This window comes from Oncorhynchus clarkii, chromosome 33 (assembly GCF_045791955.1).
Source record: "Oncorhynchus clarkii lewisi isolate Uvic-CL-2024 chromosome 33, UVic_Ocla_1.0, whole genome shotgun sequence".
Classification (NCBI taxonomy): Eukaryota; Metazoa; Chordata; class Actinopteri; order Salmoniformes; family Salmonidae; genus Oncorhynchus; species Oncorhynchus clarkii.
Window position 1 is genome coordinate 19,401,469 of NC_092179.1, and position 17,504 is coordinate 19,418,972.

General features: G+C 44.7%; 1 protein-coding gene across 1 annotated transcript in view; it reads right to left on the reverse strand.

Annotated features, from left to right (window-relative positions):
- The window catches only part of LOC139393186 (liprin-beta-1-like), a 32,900-nt gene that overhangs the window by 1,658 nt on the left and 13,738 nt on the right, over window positions 1-17,504 (reverse strand). Inside the window, exons 3-24 of the mRNA XM_071141616.1 lie at window positions 14,652-14,860; window positions 13,414-13,494; window positions 13,003-13,116; window positions 12,701-12,811; window positions 11,738-11,830; window positions 10,368-10,470; window positions 9,690-9,751; window positions 9,520-9,586; window positions 9,229-9,353; window positions 8,918-8,985; window positions 8,722-8,785; window positions 6,182-6,320; window positions 5,032-5,176; window positions 4,704-4,823; window positions 4,344-4,494; window positions 3,697-3,808; window positions 3,507-3,595; window positions 3,186-3,308; window positions 2,867-2,992; window positions 2,541-2,729; window positions 2,112-2,270; window positions 177-242 (exon numbers count right to left, since the gene is read on the reverse strand). Coding sequence (XP_070997717.1) covers window positions 177-242; window positions 2,112-2,270; window positions 2,541-2,729; window positions 2,867-2,992; window positions 3,186-3,308; window positions 3,507-3,595; window positions 3,697-3,808; window positions 4,344-4,494; window positions 4,704-4,823; window positions 5,032-5,176; window positions 6,182-6,320; window positions 8,722-8,785; window positions 8,918-8,985; window positions 9,229-9,353; window positions 9,520-9,586; window positions 9,690-9,751; window positions 10,368-10,470; window positions 11,738-11,830; window positions 12,701-12,811; window positions 13,003-13,116; window positions 13,414-13,494; window positions 14,652-14,860 — 2,516 coding nt within the window. The remainder of the gene's footprint in view (window positions 1-176; window positions 243-2,111; window positions 2,271-2,540; window positions 2,730-2,866; window positions 2,993-3,185; window positions 3,309-3,506; window positions 3,596-3,696; window positions 3,809-4,343; window positions 4,495-4,703; window positions 4,824-5,031; window positions 5,177-6,181; window positions 6,321-8,721; window positions 8,786-8,917; window positions 8,986-9,228; window positions 9,354-9,519; window positions 9,587-9,689; window positions 9,752-10,367; window positions 10,471-11,737; window positions 11,831-12,700; window positions 12,812-13,002; window positions 13,117-13,413; window positions 13,495-14,651; window positions 14,861-17,504) is intronic.

Here is a 17,504-nt window from a genome sequence, read left to right on the forward strand (position 1 = left end):
CGGACGACGCTGGGCCAAATTGTGCCCCGCCCCATGGGACTCCCGATCACAGCCAGTTGTGATACAACCCGGGATCAAACACGGGTCTGTAGCGACACCTCTAGCACTGTAATGCAGTACTTTAGACCGCTGCGCCAATTGGGTGGCCTCATGTGAGCATTTTAATGACTTCTTACCGTCAGGTTGTCGATTTCCTCAGAAAATGCTCCTATCTGCCTCACAGCCCCTTCCGAGTCTTCCATCTAGGAATACAGACAGTGTTCAAGAGCACTTCACATGGAAAATGAAAAGTAAACAAGCGATCCTCTTGTGGTACCACATTCCACCCTCATCTGTTCATTAGAGTGCTCTAACCTCACCTAAAGCATGATCATTAATGCTTATTAAATAGTGGAAGGGGCGCCAAAAAGCCACACTAAAACGCCCATAATAGTACCTATATCCATATACAGTGCCTTGCGAAAGTATTCGGCCCCCTTGAACTTTGCGACCTTTTGCCACATTTCAGGCTTCAAACAAAGATATAAAACTGTATTTTTTTGTGAAGAATCAACAACAAGTGGGACACAATCATGAAGTGGAATGACATTTATTGGATATTTAAAACTTTAACAAATCAAAAACTGAAAAATTGTGCGTGCAAAATTATTCAGCCCTTTACTTTCAGTGCAGCAAACTCTCTCCAGAAGTTCAGTGAGGATCTCTGAATGATCCAATGTTGACCTAAATGACTAATGATGATAAATACAATCCACCTGTGTGTAATCAAGTCTCCGTATAAATGCACCTGCACTGTGATAGTCTCAGAGGTCCGTCAAAAGCGCAGAGAGCATCATGAAGAACAAGGAACACACCAGGCAGGTCCGAGATACTGTTGTGAAGAAGTTTAAAGCCGGATTTGGATACAAAAAGATTTCCCAAGCTTTAAACATCCCAAGGAGCACTGTGCAAGCGATAATATTGAAATGGAAGGAGTATCAGACCACAGCAAATCTACCAAGACCTGGCCGTCCCTCTAAACTTTCAGCTCATACAAGGAGAAGACTGATCAGAGATGCAGCCAAGAGGCCCATGATCACTCTGGATGAACTGCAGAGATCTACAGCTGAGGTGGGAGACTCTGTCCATAGGACAACAATCAGTCGTATATTGCACAAATCTGGCCTTTATGGAAGAGTGGCAAGAAGAAAGCCATTTCTTAAAGATATCCATAAAAAGTGTTGTTTAAAGTTTGCCACAAGCCACCTAGGAGACACACCAAACATGTGGAAGAAGGTGCTCTGGTCAGATGAAACCAAAATTGAACTTTTTGGCAACAATGCAAAACGTTATGTTTGGCGTAAAAGCAACACAGCTCTGAACACACCATCCCCACTGTCAAACATGGTGGTGGCAGCATCATGGTTTGGGCCTGCTTTTCTTCAGCAGGGACAGGGAAGATGGTTAAAATTGATGGGAAGATGGATGGAGCCAAATACAGGACCATTCTGGAAGAAAACCTGATGGAGTCTGCAAAAGACCTGAGACTGGGACGGAGATTTGTCTTCCAACAAGACAATGATCCAAAACATAAAGCAAAATCTACAATGGAATGGTTCAAAAATAAACATATCCAGGTGTTAGAATGGCCAAGTCAAAGTCCAGACCTGAATCCAATCGAGAATCTGTGGAAAGAACTGAAAACTGCTGTTCACAAATGCTCTCCATCCAACCTCACTGAGCTCGAGTTGTTTTGCAAGGAGGAATGGGAAAAAATGTCAGTCTCTCGATGTGCAAAACTGATAGAGACATACCCCAAGCGACTTACAGCTGTAATCGCAGCAAAAGGTGGCGCTACAAAGTATTAACTTAAGGGGGCTGAATAATTTTGCACGCCCAATTTTTCAGTTTTTGATTTGTTAAAAAAGTTTGAAATATCCAATAAATGTCGTTCCACTTCATGATTGTGTCCCACTTGTTGTTGATTCTTCACAAAAAAATACAGTTTTATATCTTTATGTTTGAAGCCTGAAATGTGGCAAAAGGTTGCAAAGTTCAAGGGGGCCGAATACTTTCGCAAGGCACTGTAGGTAACACATTCCCTGAAGTAGAAGGGGTTGACAGTCCCTTACCTGCTCCAACTGGTCCAGGTCATCCTCGTAGCTCCTCAGGCCCCCCTGGAAGCTGCTGTTCTTGGGCATCTCCACATCCATGGGGCACACGTACTCCTCGCTGTCCTCCTGGCGCTTCTTACGCAGGGTCCCAAAGCCACCGAACGACAGCTTTCTGGGCTGGAGGAGGAGAGAGGATGATGGGAGAGTGGGTCAAATGGGGACAAACGTCTGTGTGCCGATAGAGTTAAAAAGCAGTCTGTCCTCGTCTCCTTTTCCTGCTGACCACTGATCTGACAGGACACAAACCTATCCAGTCCATTCACACATAAGTGGTCATGAGGCCAACTTAGAGTGGTGGTCACTGATCAGATCAATAAACCTACACTGATCCCCAAAGCTCTGTATGTCTAACAAGATGCCGCCTCACAGACAGCGAGTTGACCCTACCTTGACCTTGGCGGTGGCAGTGAGCAGGGTGTAGTCAGGGTTCTCCAGACACTCCTGTTTGCTGCGCTGGGCAGCGGAGCCGATGAGCAGGTGGAAGTGGGTGGCCAGGTGGCGGCGCAGCAGGGTCTTGTTGGGAGGGATGTTGAGCAGGAGGGCTAGGGACTCCACGTTGAAGCGAGGCTCCAGCACCTGAGACAGGGAGAGATGCAAATGAAGAGTGAGACATACATTGAAAGGCAGTCAATGTATGTCTACGCTGATGAAGGCATGTGTTCCTGAAATGAGTCAGTGGCAAGCCAATTCAAACAGAGACCCCCCCCTCTCACCATGACCCCCCCGTGCACACCGCTGCCCCTCAGGTTAGGAGCGTACTCAGCCAGGTCCACTGATCTCAGCCACTCCATCACTCTGTGATTGGTCCACTGGGAGATCTCTGCTGGCGTGATGTTATTCTGGGGAGACATTTTTTTAAAGTTGGTGTTAATAAAAACTATTTTCCCTACATGATTAACACCACTGAAATGTAACTGAACTGGTGAAGTGAGAGGCCATGTGTATAGTGGACATGGATATGAATGCACAGGGACAGAAAGAACGGGAGAGGAAGAGGGATACTTTATTTATTTAGTAGTGTCTAAACCGTACCTCGTCAGAGGGCCGTCGGCGGAGGCAGTTGGGCTCGTAGAAGTTGAGCCGGAGGACCTGGATGGCTCTCTTGATGCTGAGGTGGTGGAGAACACTGCCCACTTTTAGAGACAGCAGGTCATCCTGAAGGGGACATACACATACACTTCTCTGTCAGGAGAATGTCTACTGTCAATCATTGGAAATAAAAGGACACCAGACGTTCAAAAGATGAGACAAAAACAAATGTTATTTTATTTAATAGACTTTATTCATCCCCTCTGACATTGATTCTAATTCATTTTAGCCGCGTTAGACCAACTATTGCAATTTAACACTCACCACAGTCATGTAGTGTAGCATTCGCCCATCGACCCTCCCCTCATCAAACTGGCTCTTATACTGCGGCAGACCAATGTCATCAAGCCATCCTGAGAAACACCAAAACAACTCAATCAATAACAATTCAAAAAACAGAAAGGTATTCAACTCTTCATTGCTAACTCTGAGGCGGTGGTCAGTGGTCACTCACTGGTCACCCAGTTGTGGTCCAGTTTGGCCTTGCTGACATCCTCATCTGATCCCAGTGCCTGGAGAGCCAGCTGCAGCTTCTTCCTGTGGAGGGGCTGTTTGATCCCCAACTCCTGTTGCCACAGAAACATGTATGGGTTGTTTAAGACATCTCACATACTGTACAGTTAGGAAGAGCGTGATGGAGAAAATAGATGTTTGTCAGGACATACAGTGGGGCAAAAAAGTATTTAGTCAGCCGCCAATTGTGCAAGTTCTCCCACTTAAAAAGATGAGAGGCCTGTAATTTTAATCATAGGTACACTTCAACTATGACAGACAAAATGAGAAGAAAAAAATCCAGAAAATCACATTCAAGGATTTTTAATGAATTTATTTGCAAATTATGGTGGGAAATAATTATTTGGTCACCTACAAACAAGCAAGATTTCTGGCACTTAAATTACAGGCCTCTCATCTTTTTAAGTGGGAGAACTTGCACAATTGGTGGCTGACTAAATACTTTTTTGCCCCACTGTATGTAGCAAAGTGAACATTAACCAACTATAAGCTTTAACATTGTGGGTTTCATTAAAAATGTCTAGCGACACAGAACCTAAACACAGAATGCACAAAACGCCTCCTGGAAGCTCCACTGAGCCGTCCTACCTTCTCCAGGTCGTGCTGGGAGGCCTGCAGCAGGGTGAATCCTGAGCGGATCCACTGCTGGGCTTGAGCCACGTGCAGCCCCAGGCCCTGCTCCTGCAGCCACACACACACCTGCTCCTTACTCCACTGCGCAAAGGGAGCGTCCACATCACTGACGGGGGAGAGAGCGAGCACACTCACCTTTAACGTGGAGGGTAAACAGTACATCATTCATACCCATTTGCTCCTCTGACACCACAAAATCCAAAAACTGTAATACTGTAGACTTAGTTCCAATAAACCTCTGATCCCTTCCTCTACGTTTCTAGTTACCGATACTAGACTGTCTCTCTGTGTGTGTAAGAGGTGAGCTTCACATACTTGGCGCTGTGCTGCAGGTCACGTGACCAGCCCAGTCGGGGGCCGGCCGTGGCTCTGACTCCTCCCCTCCTGAACTCAGTCTCCTCTAGGTCTAGCGAAGTGGAGTGACTTCTCTTCAGCCTAGAGGGGCCAGAACACAACACGCCTAAATATCCTGCCATGCTCTGTCCTCGTGTTACAGCAAACCCTCTGTCCTCGTATTACAGTTAATAAAGCAATAGTTTAATTTAAAAACCCTGGCTCCATCTTAATTCATCTTTCCCAAATTCCTTGCATACTAACTCCTCACCTCCTAAACTTAGGGAATAATGAGAACATTTTGACCCACCTGCCTAAGAACTTCATAAAGCCTCTGGACTTCTTCTTGGCCTCTGGTGAGGAAGGTAGGGTCTGGCTGCTGTCTCCTCCCTGAGGTTTGTCTGGTGGGGCACCAGCCAAGTCCAAGTGGTCTGTGCCATTACGCTCGGTCTCAGCTGGATTCAAAACACACACACCTGTTAGATCAACAGCCGACATCTGACAATCCACCACTATTTAGGAAACTCCGGAGGCCAAAACTGTCCAAGGACTACAGCTGTAATGGCCACCACAACCACTTCTGGACTACATCTTCCACTAAACACCACCATCACCACCAGGAGTACGCCAAAAACCACTCAAAAGCACCTCAACTCGATCCGCACATGCAAAGGACTGGTTGACATGAACTGATGATGCAAATTCATAGACTTCCAACAGTAAAAGACAAATTTCAGAGGCGCATCTTTAAGGACAGCTAGCAGAGTTAAGCGGCATCATTGCAGATGGTGTCACGTCATGGATAAGGAACAACTGGATAGGATTTAAAAGGGGAAAGAAATCACACTAAAAACCACCCAGCTCACACCAGCGATCAACTAAACTTTTCACTTGCTTGATACAAGTGAAAAATGAAGAGTAGGAAAGATGGAGGTAGGGGCATATCTAGGGATTCTTCACACAACAATGTAACCATTTACCACCCAATCAGCCTCAAGAGGGTTCAGAAAAACAGACTGCTGTTTCATTTAGTCTACGATGGGTCTGGTTGTATGGTAGATGGTGATCACATTGTTGCACTAGTATCCCTGCACACATCCAGTGTTCATCCTGATCTGCCATACTGCAGGCCTGGCCCGTCTGTGGGGCTCTGCGCTGCAGACTACTGTACTGTACCCAACGTAGGCGCACTCGCACTCAGGCTGCGATCTTCACATCACATAGAGCGATGGAGAATAGAGAGAGCAAGGACAGAACATAGTTAACTAGTGTGAATACTACCAGACAGAGACAGACATAAGAAAACACACATTAAGGTATTGAACTGTGAATGTTTTTTTTACATCATGAACAGAGAGTAGTATTTATTGTTCACACCACCCCGTGCAGAGGAACGAGCATCCTTCTCCCCGTGCCCTTCCTGCCCCCCCCCCCCCCCCCCCCCCAACGATGAGACTCACCCAGATTTGGGGCACTGGACGTCCTCTTGCCTCCACGCATCTTGAAGAAACCACGTCCAAAGGAGGAGCGGGCCTTCTTGTTCCCAAAGCTTTCATTACTGCTGGGGTTTGATGGGGGGCTGGGCACTTTAACTGTGGTCTAGGGGGAGGGGATCATTATGAGTACATTAATCTAATAAAATATCTCCCAATAGAACCAGCTCCATAGTTCTGCTGTTGTACCACCAGGTGGCAGTAGAGTAACATGACTGTCAAAAATACACATTGCTCAAAACAACCCATTGCTATTATGATTCCGTATCATCAGGACAGACAGTCCGGAGTCCAGTCAGCTGTCACAGTGGGGCTCAGTGACTCCGCACTCCATGTGGGGGAGATAAGAGATAGAACTATGCCTTCATTTATGACTGGCTTGTTTGGGTGACAAAAATAGGGGGTAGAGAGATCTGATTTAAGACAGTCAGGCTAGAGCAATGGGTCCGTAACCAAAAGGTTGTTGGTTCTAACACCCGAGCCGACAAAGTGAAAAATCTGTCAATGTGCCCTTGAGCAAGGCACGGAACTCTAATTTGCTCCAGCGGCGCTGTACTACGATGGCTGACCCTGTAAAACAACACATTTCACTGCACCTATCGGGTGTATGTGACAATAAAAATATTTTTACATACAGTACCAGTCAAGTTTGGACATCTACTCATTCAAGGGGTTTTCTTTATTTTTACTATTTTCTACATTGTAGAATAATAGTGAAGACATCAAAACTATGACAGATACACATATGGAATTATGTAGTAACCCAAAAAAAGTGTTAAACAAATCAAAATGGTTTTTTTATATGAGATTCTTCAAAGTAGCCACCCTTTGCCTTGATGACAGCTTTACACTCTTGGCATTCTCACAACCAGCCAGGTCGCAGTTGTAAATAAGAACTTGTTCTCAACTGGCCTACCTGGTTAAATAAAAAAAAAACGAGGTAGTCACCTGGAATGCATTTCAGTTAACAGGTGTGCCTTATTAAAAAGTTAATTTGTGCAATTTCTTTCTTTATGCGTTTGAGACAATCAGTTGCCTGGCCGGCCCTGTCCGGGGATATCGTCGGACGGGGCCAGTGTCTCCCGACCCCTCCTGTCTCAGCCTCCAGTATATATAGGATCAGTCTTATATGTGGAGTATTTCTCCTGTGTGAATTTAAGTCCCTCTCTCCCCTACGGTTTCTGTACAACACTTTGTGACATCGGCTGATGTACAAAGGGCTTTATAAATACATTTGATTGATTGATTGACAAGGTAGGGGTGGTATATAGATAGCCATATTTGGCAAAAGACCAAGTCCAAATTATGGCAAGAACGGCTAAAAAAAAAGCTAAGAGAAACGACAATCCATCATTACTTTAAGGCATGAAGGTCAGTCAATTTGCAAAAACCATCAAGTGCTATGAAACTGGCTCTCATGAGGACCTCCACAGGAAAGGAAAACCCAGAGTTACCTCTGCTTCAGAGGATAAGTTCATTAGAGTTACCAGCCTCGGAAATTGCTGCCCAAACAAAAGCTTCGCAGAGTTCAAATAACAGACATCTCAACCTCAACTGTTCAGAGGAGAAAAGAGTGAAATCGGGCCCTCACGGTCGAATTGCTGCCAAGAAACCACTACCTAAGGACACCAATAATAAGAAGAGACTTGCATGGGCCAAGAAACATAAGCAATGGACCTTAGACTGGTGGATATCTGTCCTTTGAGGAGTCCAAATTTGAGATTTTGGGATCCAACCGCTGTGTCTTTGTAAGATGCACGGTAGGTGAACGGATGATCTCCACATGTGTGATTCCCACCGTGAAGCATGGAAGAGGTGGTGTGATGGTGCTTTGCTGGTGACACTGTCAGTGATTTATTTAGAAATCAAGGCACACTTAACCAGCATGGCTACCGCAGCATTCTGCAGCAATACGCCATCCCATCTGGTTTGCGCATAGTGAGACTATCATTTGGTTTTCAACAGGATAATGACCCAAATACACCTTCAGGCAATTAGGGGATATTTGACCAAGAAGGAGCGTGATGGAGTGCTGCATCAGATGACCTGGCCTCAACAATCACCCGACCTCAACCCAGTTGAGATGGTTTGGGATGAGTTGGACCGCAGAGTGAAGGAAAAGCAGCCAACAAGTGCTCAGCATATGTGGGAACACCTTCAAGACTGTTGGAAAAGCATTCCAGATGAAGCTGGTTGTGAGAATGCCAAGAATGTGCAAAGCTGTCATCAAGGCAAAGGGTGGCTACTTTGAAGAATCTAAAATATAACATGATTTGTTTAACACTTTTTTGGTTACTGATTCTATAGGTGTTATTTCATAGTTTTGATCTCTTCACTATTATTCTACAATGTAGAAAATAGTAAAAATATAGAAAAACCCTTGAATGAGTAGGTGCGCCCAAACTTTTGGCTGGTACTGTATATAAACTCCATGATGGCAGCAAGTCAAGGTCTTTCCAGTTAACCCACTATTCACCATCACCCCAGGAGAGAGGGGACAGTCTTACCTGCTCTGTGTTGCTGTTTATGTGGCCCAAGCTACCTGCTGAATGTGGTGGGACTTCTGGTGGACTGCAAAGAGAAAGGAAAGTTAACCGACAGTCTAGACCTTGAGATGATGAATATACAGACAAACTAAAACAGTGACCCAATGTGCAAATAGTCCATGGGAGTGTAGTTTGTCCAGAGAAAAGCCAACCTCACCTGTCTGTGTCTGGTTCCTGTATCAGGCTCTCCTGCTCCAGCTCTGAAAACACTGCAATTGATGGAATCTGGGAGGAGGAGATGAGAGAGGAAGAGAAAGGAATTACAAGAGTCAACGTCACTAAATTAATGTGTCGTCAATGTCGCAAAGCACAGTGGACAGTTTCAAATGGTTAGGTAGTTGCTGTCCAGCTAAACCAGTACCCCAAGCCTGTTGGCCCTCACATTCCTAACATTACGATGTGGTAAGGAAGTCTAGTCTCGGGTCCATCCTGTGTGTGATACATTGTTATGACAGGGGAGGTTGTTACCTCGTCACAGCTCCTTCCTGTCTCCTCCCCAACCGCCAGTGTGGCCTGGTCTGTATCCATGGCGACCTGAATGGAGGGGGATCTGTCATCCTGGATGTCATCATAATTGTCTTCATTCAGTGTGTCTGGAGGGGGAACAGTTATAATTGTTACACAAAATTATCAAGTCCATTATTCTACACTATCAAACATGTGATTGATCTAGTCCAATAAATAGAATGAATGGACTATTGCAATGATACCGATAAAACAAATCATTACTAGTTTCACACTCCTTTAACATAGTTTCACCTTTCATCAAGTCCTGGACCTTCTTGTACCGTGTGATAGACTCCTGAAGCTCCTCGATCCTCCGGTCCTGTGGGTGAAGGATGGTAGATCAGAGTTAGAAAAGCCATTGAGATTCCCATGCGTCAACTACAGCAGCCTTTATGAAACAGTGTAAACAGGAGCTCCAGTACCTTGTCATTGCTAGCTGACATCAGGGAATCCATGGCCCTCTTCATCCTCAGCACGTCCACATCTGGAAAACAACAAGCGTGCCCCCACAGGGATCAGACAGACATATTGTCTGGTGTCTACTGCTGTCTATCCACACTGGTGGAGTCTATAAAGAACAACATGCAAGTCAAGTCCACTTAAGCTACAGGAGTATATGGGGCAGGTTCAAGGACAATCAATTCTTAAAGTGAATACATTGCACTCTACATAAATTGCATACCCCTTTGGTAAATGGGTGATAAGAGCCTCAGCTGTGGGTTGAAAGAGTCAGAGATCATGTCTAAACATGCTTGGTATGAGCCCTGAAGACAGATACGACGATAGTAAGGTAGTAAGGAAAGTACAACATCTCCCTTTCTTCCCCATCTGTGTGAGAGTGAGACAGGATGCTTTGAAAATTGTATTTCAGGGGGAAAAGTCCAATGCTCAGGCCATGTCTTGATGGTATCCATCATTACTTAAGGGGACTTAAGGGCAGAAATAACTGCAGACGAATTAGGAAAAGGAATGTTGGAAAATTTTTGCCGTAAATCTGTCAAGGTGCAAGTTAAGCCTATTGAAATATTATGGCTCCTCGTGTGTATGAGGGTGAAGTGAGGGTCCCCTCCCTCCCACATGTCTAGTAACCGTACTCCCACCTTTCTCTCCATCTGTTCTGTCTGGGGTCAGCACTCCCTGTGTAGCCTGGTCTCTTAGCCTCCTCAGCTCCTCCAGCTGCCTCTGAAGAGTCTGCAGTTCCTCCTGAATGGGAGAGGATCATGTTCGGGACCATTCAGACCTCATTAAACTACAGATACATATCTAGGCCCATATTCATAAAGTGTCAGAGTAGAGGGGTAGACTATAAAGCAGGATCAATGAGCTGACTTGCCTAAATATTCACAAATTACATTTTTTAGAGAGATAAACTTGAAAATGGGCATGGCCTAATTGACTCAACAACCGAAAACACCTACGTTTATCTTTCTTAATGAACCAGAAAATCAGTAGTTATTTCTGTTAACCCAATGAACCTGCGTTGTAGTGTACCCCTTAGGAGTGTTGATCTAGGATCAGATTCCATTCATTTTTATCGAACATGTAAAAATCCTACTAGAGAAGCACTCTTCGTACGAGACGCTTTATGAATACAGGCCAAGATCTAAGATCTAGATAAGAACCCAGCTAGACAGAGTTTGACCAAACTGAAAGTAAAAACCCAGTCTGAAGCCAACTGTGCTGCAGGGCAGTATGGCCCAGAATAAGTTTAGAGTGAGGATACATTCTACCAGAGGACTGGTGTCTTAACCAGAGAACCATACAAACACACTGTAAACATGTCAATTTCTTTCACATTCCACTGAGAAAGAACAGCTCCATTGGGATGTTCATCCCCAGAAGAAGGTCATCCGTGACCGTTCAGCTCCACCCATTAGTTTAGCTTACTTAGCCAAAGGTTTAAGACATTTAGCATCAATGTACAGTTGACATAAAATTAAGTGGATCAAGGTAGGAAGTGAAGAAAAACTAGTGTGTTAAGAAATCTGCAACTTATACTTAGCTGGTAGGAGAACTTAGTCAAAGTGGAAGTGTGGTGAAAGTTGGAAAAGCAGATAGGGTCAATGGACAGAGGGAAGGTTGAGAGGCCTGTAGGGACAGACAGGGAAAAGCAGAGCACTCTGTGTTAACTTCTGCACCACACCTCCAGTGAACTTCAACCTGCCCATGTTCCATTCCTAGGGCTGCACAGGTTAGCACATTGCAGGGGAGAAGTTAGCCAAGCAGGAGTGAGAGATGAGGAGAGAGGAGACAAAGGGTATAAAACCCTGAAGGAAGGTGGTATTAAGAGTGAAAGCAGTGATATATAACCAACACACAAGGGAACGATAGATTCAGTACCTACATGATGTAGAACAAGTGTAGAGTGAGTCAAACTTAATCTGTGGACCATATGTCATGCACAATCTAATGTGAACAGATTGATCTAAAGCCTTCATATTGTAGACAGATTCTTAGCCATGCTACTCACTTTGGTGGATTTAAGTTTCTTCTCACACTGCAGTCTTTCATTCTCCATATCGGTCACCCTGAACCGCAGGTCATTGACTTCCTGGTACAACCCCTGGGGAGGTAAAAGACTACATTACCCACAAGCCCAAGGGGGGTCAACAGAGTTTTGGAGCAAATGTTGGGGATGTTTTTGTGGAGTGAAAAATCCCCAATGAGGCACCAAAGATTATTTAGAGAGCGAGACACAGAGAAGCCCACGCCAACACGGAGACAGATTCTTGATTTGGAAGGAAGTGTCATGGTCAATTACCATTACAACTGCTTTTATGTGATGGATAATACATACTCCTGTACCTTGGAGCAATTACCGTATAGATGGAGCACTCAGGAAATATGCATCGTCATTAAACAAGAATGTGCTACATGATTCACAACGCATACATTTAGACAAGAGTAAAAACCGCAGAGCACCGTGGGTAGGAAAGAAGAAATGGATCAGACTCAGGGGTGTGTGATTTACAGCCGAACAAAGCCCAACATTAAACATATATGGAAGACATTGCTTTTCCACACACCGCTCCCTAAAGGTTATAGTAGTGTCGGGAAACCCACACTCAGGATCCAATATCCTGATTCCTCCAGCCCAGGCCTGCTCAGTGCTCGTGGATTAGGTGTATGGAATCCCTGACTGTCAGACTCCCAGCTTCTCTGGAGGGGAGATTCATTATTTTATGAGAGGAAACAGCTGCTGGAGCAAGGGGGTGTTTTGGCACTCCCTGCCAGCCAATCCACCCGGGCCAGGATCTGCATGACGGATCAGGGCCCACTCCATCCAACCTCTGCATGGTCTCAGTGTGAACTATTAAACGTTTGGGTGACTGCCAAGATTCATATAAACTCACATCCTACTAATTATAAGATATTTACCAAAAACAAGATATCTCTGTGAGGGAGAGTCTATTCCCATAATGCATCCGTGTACCTCACTATCCCTGCGATCTCTCGCCACAGTGGTCAGCTTCAGTTTCAGACTAGACACCTCGGTCATCAGCTCCAGCTTCTGGGTCTCCAGGGTGGACCTGGTCAAGAACTCCTGCACAGGACACACAGTCACAGATTCAGTCACAGACGAGTAGGAGCGAAGTGTATTAATCAGTGTTCATTCAGAAAGATCATTTGGATCAAAAGGCTGACCAATACCTTGAGCCCAAAGTTCTGTCTCATAATAAGACAAGAACATCCTGCTAATAACCATAATACACTGCAACCCTGCTGGGGCCTCACCTGCTGCAGCGTTTCTTCAGTGGCGTCGAGTTTCTCTCTGTGCTCCTCCAGACACATGTCCAGATCCCTGATCTTCTCCCCCTGCACCTCCACCTGGTCTGAGAGAACACTCACCTGGGGACAGTCGTCACTCAATAATATGCCACATGTCATCTGCGTGTTGTTTTCAGGGTAGGGGTTAGTGATCTAAGAGCATGCTCTGTGATGCAGGTCTTTCACTCACACCATGAATAGATAAAAACTACTGAATTCAACAGCTACCTATCAAATACACTTTAAACAGAGCACCCTTGCTAATGTACGGTTTGCATGTACAATGTATTTGCTAATGTTCACATTTTCTCAATATGGGGTGGTATTTCCTATTAGTTAAAGCTGGTCTCTGCTTGTTCATGGCCTCGTGACACACACCTGGAGAACGAGACACTCCTTATCGCTCTCCACCCGTGACAGTCGTTCCTGGTAGATCATGGCGGAGCCATTTCCGTTGGTCTGAAATCACAAACAACCAAAGCCATCAGACGGCTGATCGCCAAGGACTTAGAGGCCATAAATATGGTCAGGAATAACACTTTGCCCTATCACCATACCAGGAAAGACTCCTGACCCTAGGAATAGAGCAGCCTCCAGTCATATGGAAAATGTACCGCTCCATCTCAAAGGCCAGCATACAGCATTCAGGTGTCATAGCATCCCTACATTGAAAAACATCACATGATTTTTCCCTGGGGGGGGGGGGACACGCGAAATGCATGTTATTTGAGAGCCACGTGAAGGTCGATAGGGTTCTCACATGCAAGTGCTTTGTGTGTGACTAAAGTGGAAATTGAATCAAAAACTAAACTCCTCTTCTCACATTTCACACAGAGAAAGAAAGGGCTTGAGGGGGAGGAAAACTGTGCCGCACTGCGAGTCATCTCCAGTGAAGAGGATGGAAACCATTTCAGACACCGCTCCAGAGACACTTCGTCACTCACAAAGCATGTCATCACACAATAGCCATACAATCAAAGGAATCAAGATATAAATAACAGGTAAGAAGACACAAAGCAGACCACTGCCCATGCAATCACATAAAAGGAATCTAGTCTAAATAAAAGTACTTTGATCTTCATGTGTGGAATACTCATCAGCAATACATTTTCCATGATTACACTCAAATTCTGAATATCTCAGGCATTAAAGAGATTATCTGGTACTTCTGTATACTTTTTAGCCAATAGTTCTGAAAGTAGCGCTCACGAGCCAAAAGTTTATGTACCACATCATTGCTCTCTTGCTGCTATGTGTGTGTGTGTGTGTGTGTGTGTGTGTGTGTGTGTGTGTGTGTGTATATCCAACTAGCTGCCACTCAAATGGCAAGGGGTTGAAGCTAATTGTCTAGAACTGGAATTGCTAGGAGGCTGGCCCATGACGGGGAAAATGATGGGAATATAGAGCAGCACTCCTTCCCGAAAAACAGTTGCTTTCAAGACAGGGATTTCATGGCCGATTGAGCGAAGACAGTAATTCTGCATGTATGAAGTACACATTTAACAGGTTTAACAAATACTTAGTTCCAGAGCATGTCTTTAACAGTAGTAAAAATACAGACTAACATTAACAGTGTTTGCATTTGCAACAGTAAGAGAACTGAGGGAGTTACCTACCAATTGACCCTGCTGCAGCCACTCCACTAGGCCGTCGGCGGTGGTGTCAGGGACCTGGCAGCGGAGGCCCTCCCGCTCATCCTGGTCCATCATCTCCAGCGCCGCCCGCAGGTCCTCCAGCAGGTGCAGCGCCCGCAGGCTTCCCAGGAAGGGAGAGGTGGGCGACTGGCAGTCAAACAGCCCATTGGAGTAGCCCATGGCCTTGGAGCCTGTTGGGGCCAAGGTTAGGAGAGGAGTGGTTAGGAATAAATAAGGAAGTTAGAAGCATAGATATACAGTACCAGTCCATAGTTTGGACACACCTACTCATTCAAGGGGTTTTCTTTATATTGTAGAATAGTAATGAAGACATCAAAACTATGAAATGACACATATGGAATCATGTAGTAACCATGAAATTCTTCAGCCACCCTTTGCCTTGACAGCTTTGCACACTTTTGACATTCTCTCAACCAGCTTCATGAGGTAGTCAGTCACCTGTAATGCATTTCAATTAACAGGTGTTACAAGTTAAAGAAATTCCACAAATTCCTTCCAAATGCATTTGAGCCAATTAGTTGTGTTGTGACAAGGTAAGGTTGTGACAAGGTATACAGAAGATGGCCCTATTTGGCAAAAGACCAAGTCCATATTATGGCAAGAACAGCTCAAATAAGCAAAGAGAAAATGACAGTCCATCATTACTTAAAGACATGAAGGTCAGTCAATCTGGAAAATGTCGAAAGTTTCTTAGAGGATAAGTTCATTAGAGTTACCAGCCTCAGAAATTGCAGCCCAAATAAATGCTTCACAGAGTTCAAGTAACAGACACATCTCAACATCAACTGTTCAGGGGAGACAGTGTGAATCTGGTCTTCATGGTCGAATTGCTGCAAAGAAACCATTACTAACGGACACCAATAAAAAGAGAAATGTTTGGGCCAATAAACACGAGCAATGGTGGAACCGGTGGAAATCTGATGGTCTGATGAGTCCAAATTTGAGATTCTTGGATCCAAACGCTGCGTCTTTGTGAGACCAGACTAGGTTAACGGTTCCCACCATGAAGCATGGAGGTGGTGGTGTGATGGTGCTTTGCTGGTGACACCATCTGTGATTTATTTAGAATTCAAGGCACACTTAACCAGCATGGCTCCCACAGCATTCTGTAGCGACACACTATCCCATCTGTTTTGCACTTAGTGGGACTATCATTTGTTTTTCAACAGGATAATGACCCATCACACCTCCAGGCTGTGTAAGGGCTATTTGACCAAGGAGAGTGATGGGGTGCTGCATCAGATGAGCTGGCCTCAACAATCACCAGACCTCAACCCAATTGAGATGGTTTGGGATGAGATGGACCGCAGAGTGAAGGAAAAGCAGCCAACAAGTGCTCAGCATATGTGGGAACACCTTCAAAACTTTTGGAAAAGCATTCCAGATGAAGCTGGTTGTGAGAATGCCAAGAGTGTGCAAAGCTGTCATCAAGGCAGGCTGGCTACTTTGAAGAATCTAAAATATAACATGATTTGTTTAACACTTTTTTGGTTACTGATTCTATAGGTGTTATTTCATAGTTTTGATCTCTTCACTATTATTCTACAATGTGGAAAATAGTAAAAATAAAGAAAAACCCTTGAATGAGTAGGTGTCCACACTTTTGACTGGTACATCTATAGTTTTAGCCCTGTGGTTAGACGTTTGAGCCTCTCCCATCCTCTCCTAATTCCCTTCAACGAGGAGGATGAAAGGCAGTATCACCAGGTGGGATGTCATTGACCCATGTGATGCGCTACAGATGTGGATTTCTGAATGTGTCCTGAAAGTCACATACCACACATTTTAAAAGCAAAGAAAAACAGATTACATATCGATTCCAAAAAAATGTTGGGTGCAAGAGGCCTGAGCGGAAGCTTATTTGTTGGACTTGGAAAAGCCATGTTTCCAGCATGTACTATAATCTGCTCGACAGCATCTGTCAACCGGCTCCAAAAGGTCAACCTTCACAGAAATGTAGAAGAGAAACATAAATATTGGGATAAATAAATAAACAAGTCTTCCCTAAAAGGCAGCCAGAGAGAGTGTGAACGCTGTGGTTTCTGTGGTAACAGGGGCTAGAGGATGTCACGTGATCAGCCATCCCTCTTGGAAAAGGTCAATTCTATAAATTACACAAGTCAGTGGAAAAGCCTGGGCTCATAAAGCTGTCTCCTCTGCTCATCTACCATTCCAAAAATCAGTTCCAAAACCTCCCTCTGGTGTCTGACTTGTACCATTTTTTTTTTATTGCTTTGGTGCAATTGTCACTCAGAACGTGGTACATTCACAACTCTTAGTTCAACACTCAAAACAGAAATCAAAAAGGCAGTTTCAAAACAAAGCACATTTGCAATTGACTAAGTACAAGACACAAGATCATAGACACTTGTGTTTCACAATGACGGCCTACATCAGCCGAACGACGCTGGGACAATTGTGCGCCGCCCTACAAGGACTCCCAATCAGCCGGTTGTGATACAGCCTGGATTCAAACCAGGGTGTCTGTAGTGACGCCTCATGCAGTGCCTTAGACCACTGCGCCACTCGGGAACCCATGTTCATATAAAGCTATTTCACAATGCAATGTTCACATTACTTTTGATATGATTCTCTTCTATTTGCTTAAAATACATGTTATAATTACTTAATCTGACTGTCCTTAATTGATGACAACTTAAAGTTTGGTAAAGCTATAGATTTTACATGGTTTGTCAACTACAGAATGTACGTAACAAATTTAAGTTTATTGGTTGCGTACACAAATTAGCAGGTGTTACAGCAGGGGCAGTGAAATGCTTGTATTTCTAGCTCCTACAGTGCAGTAATACAACA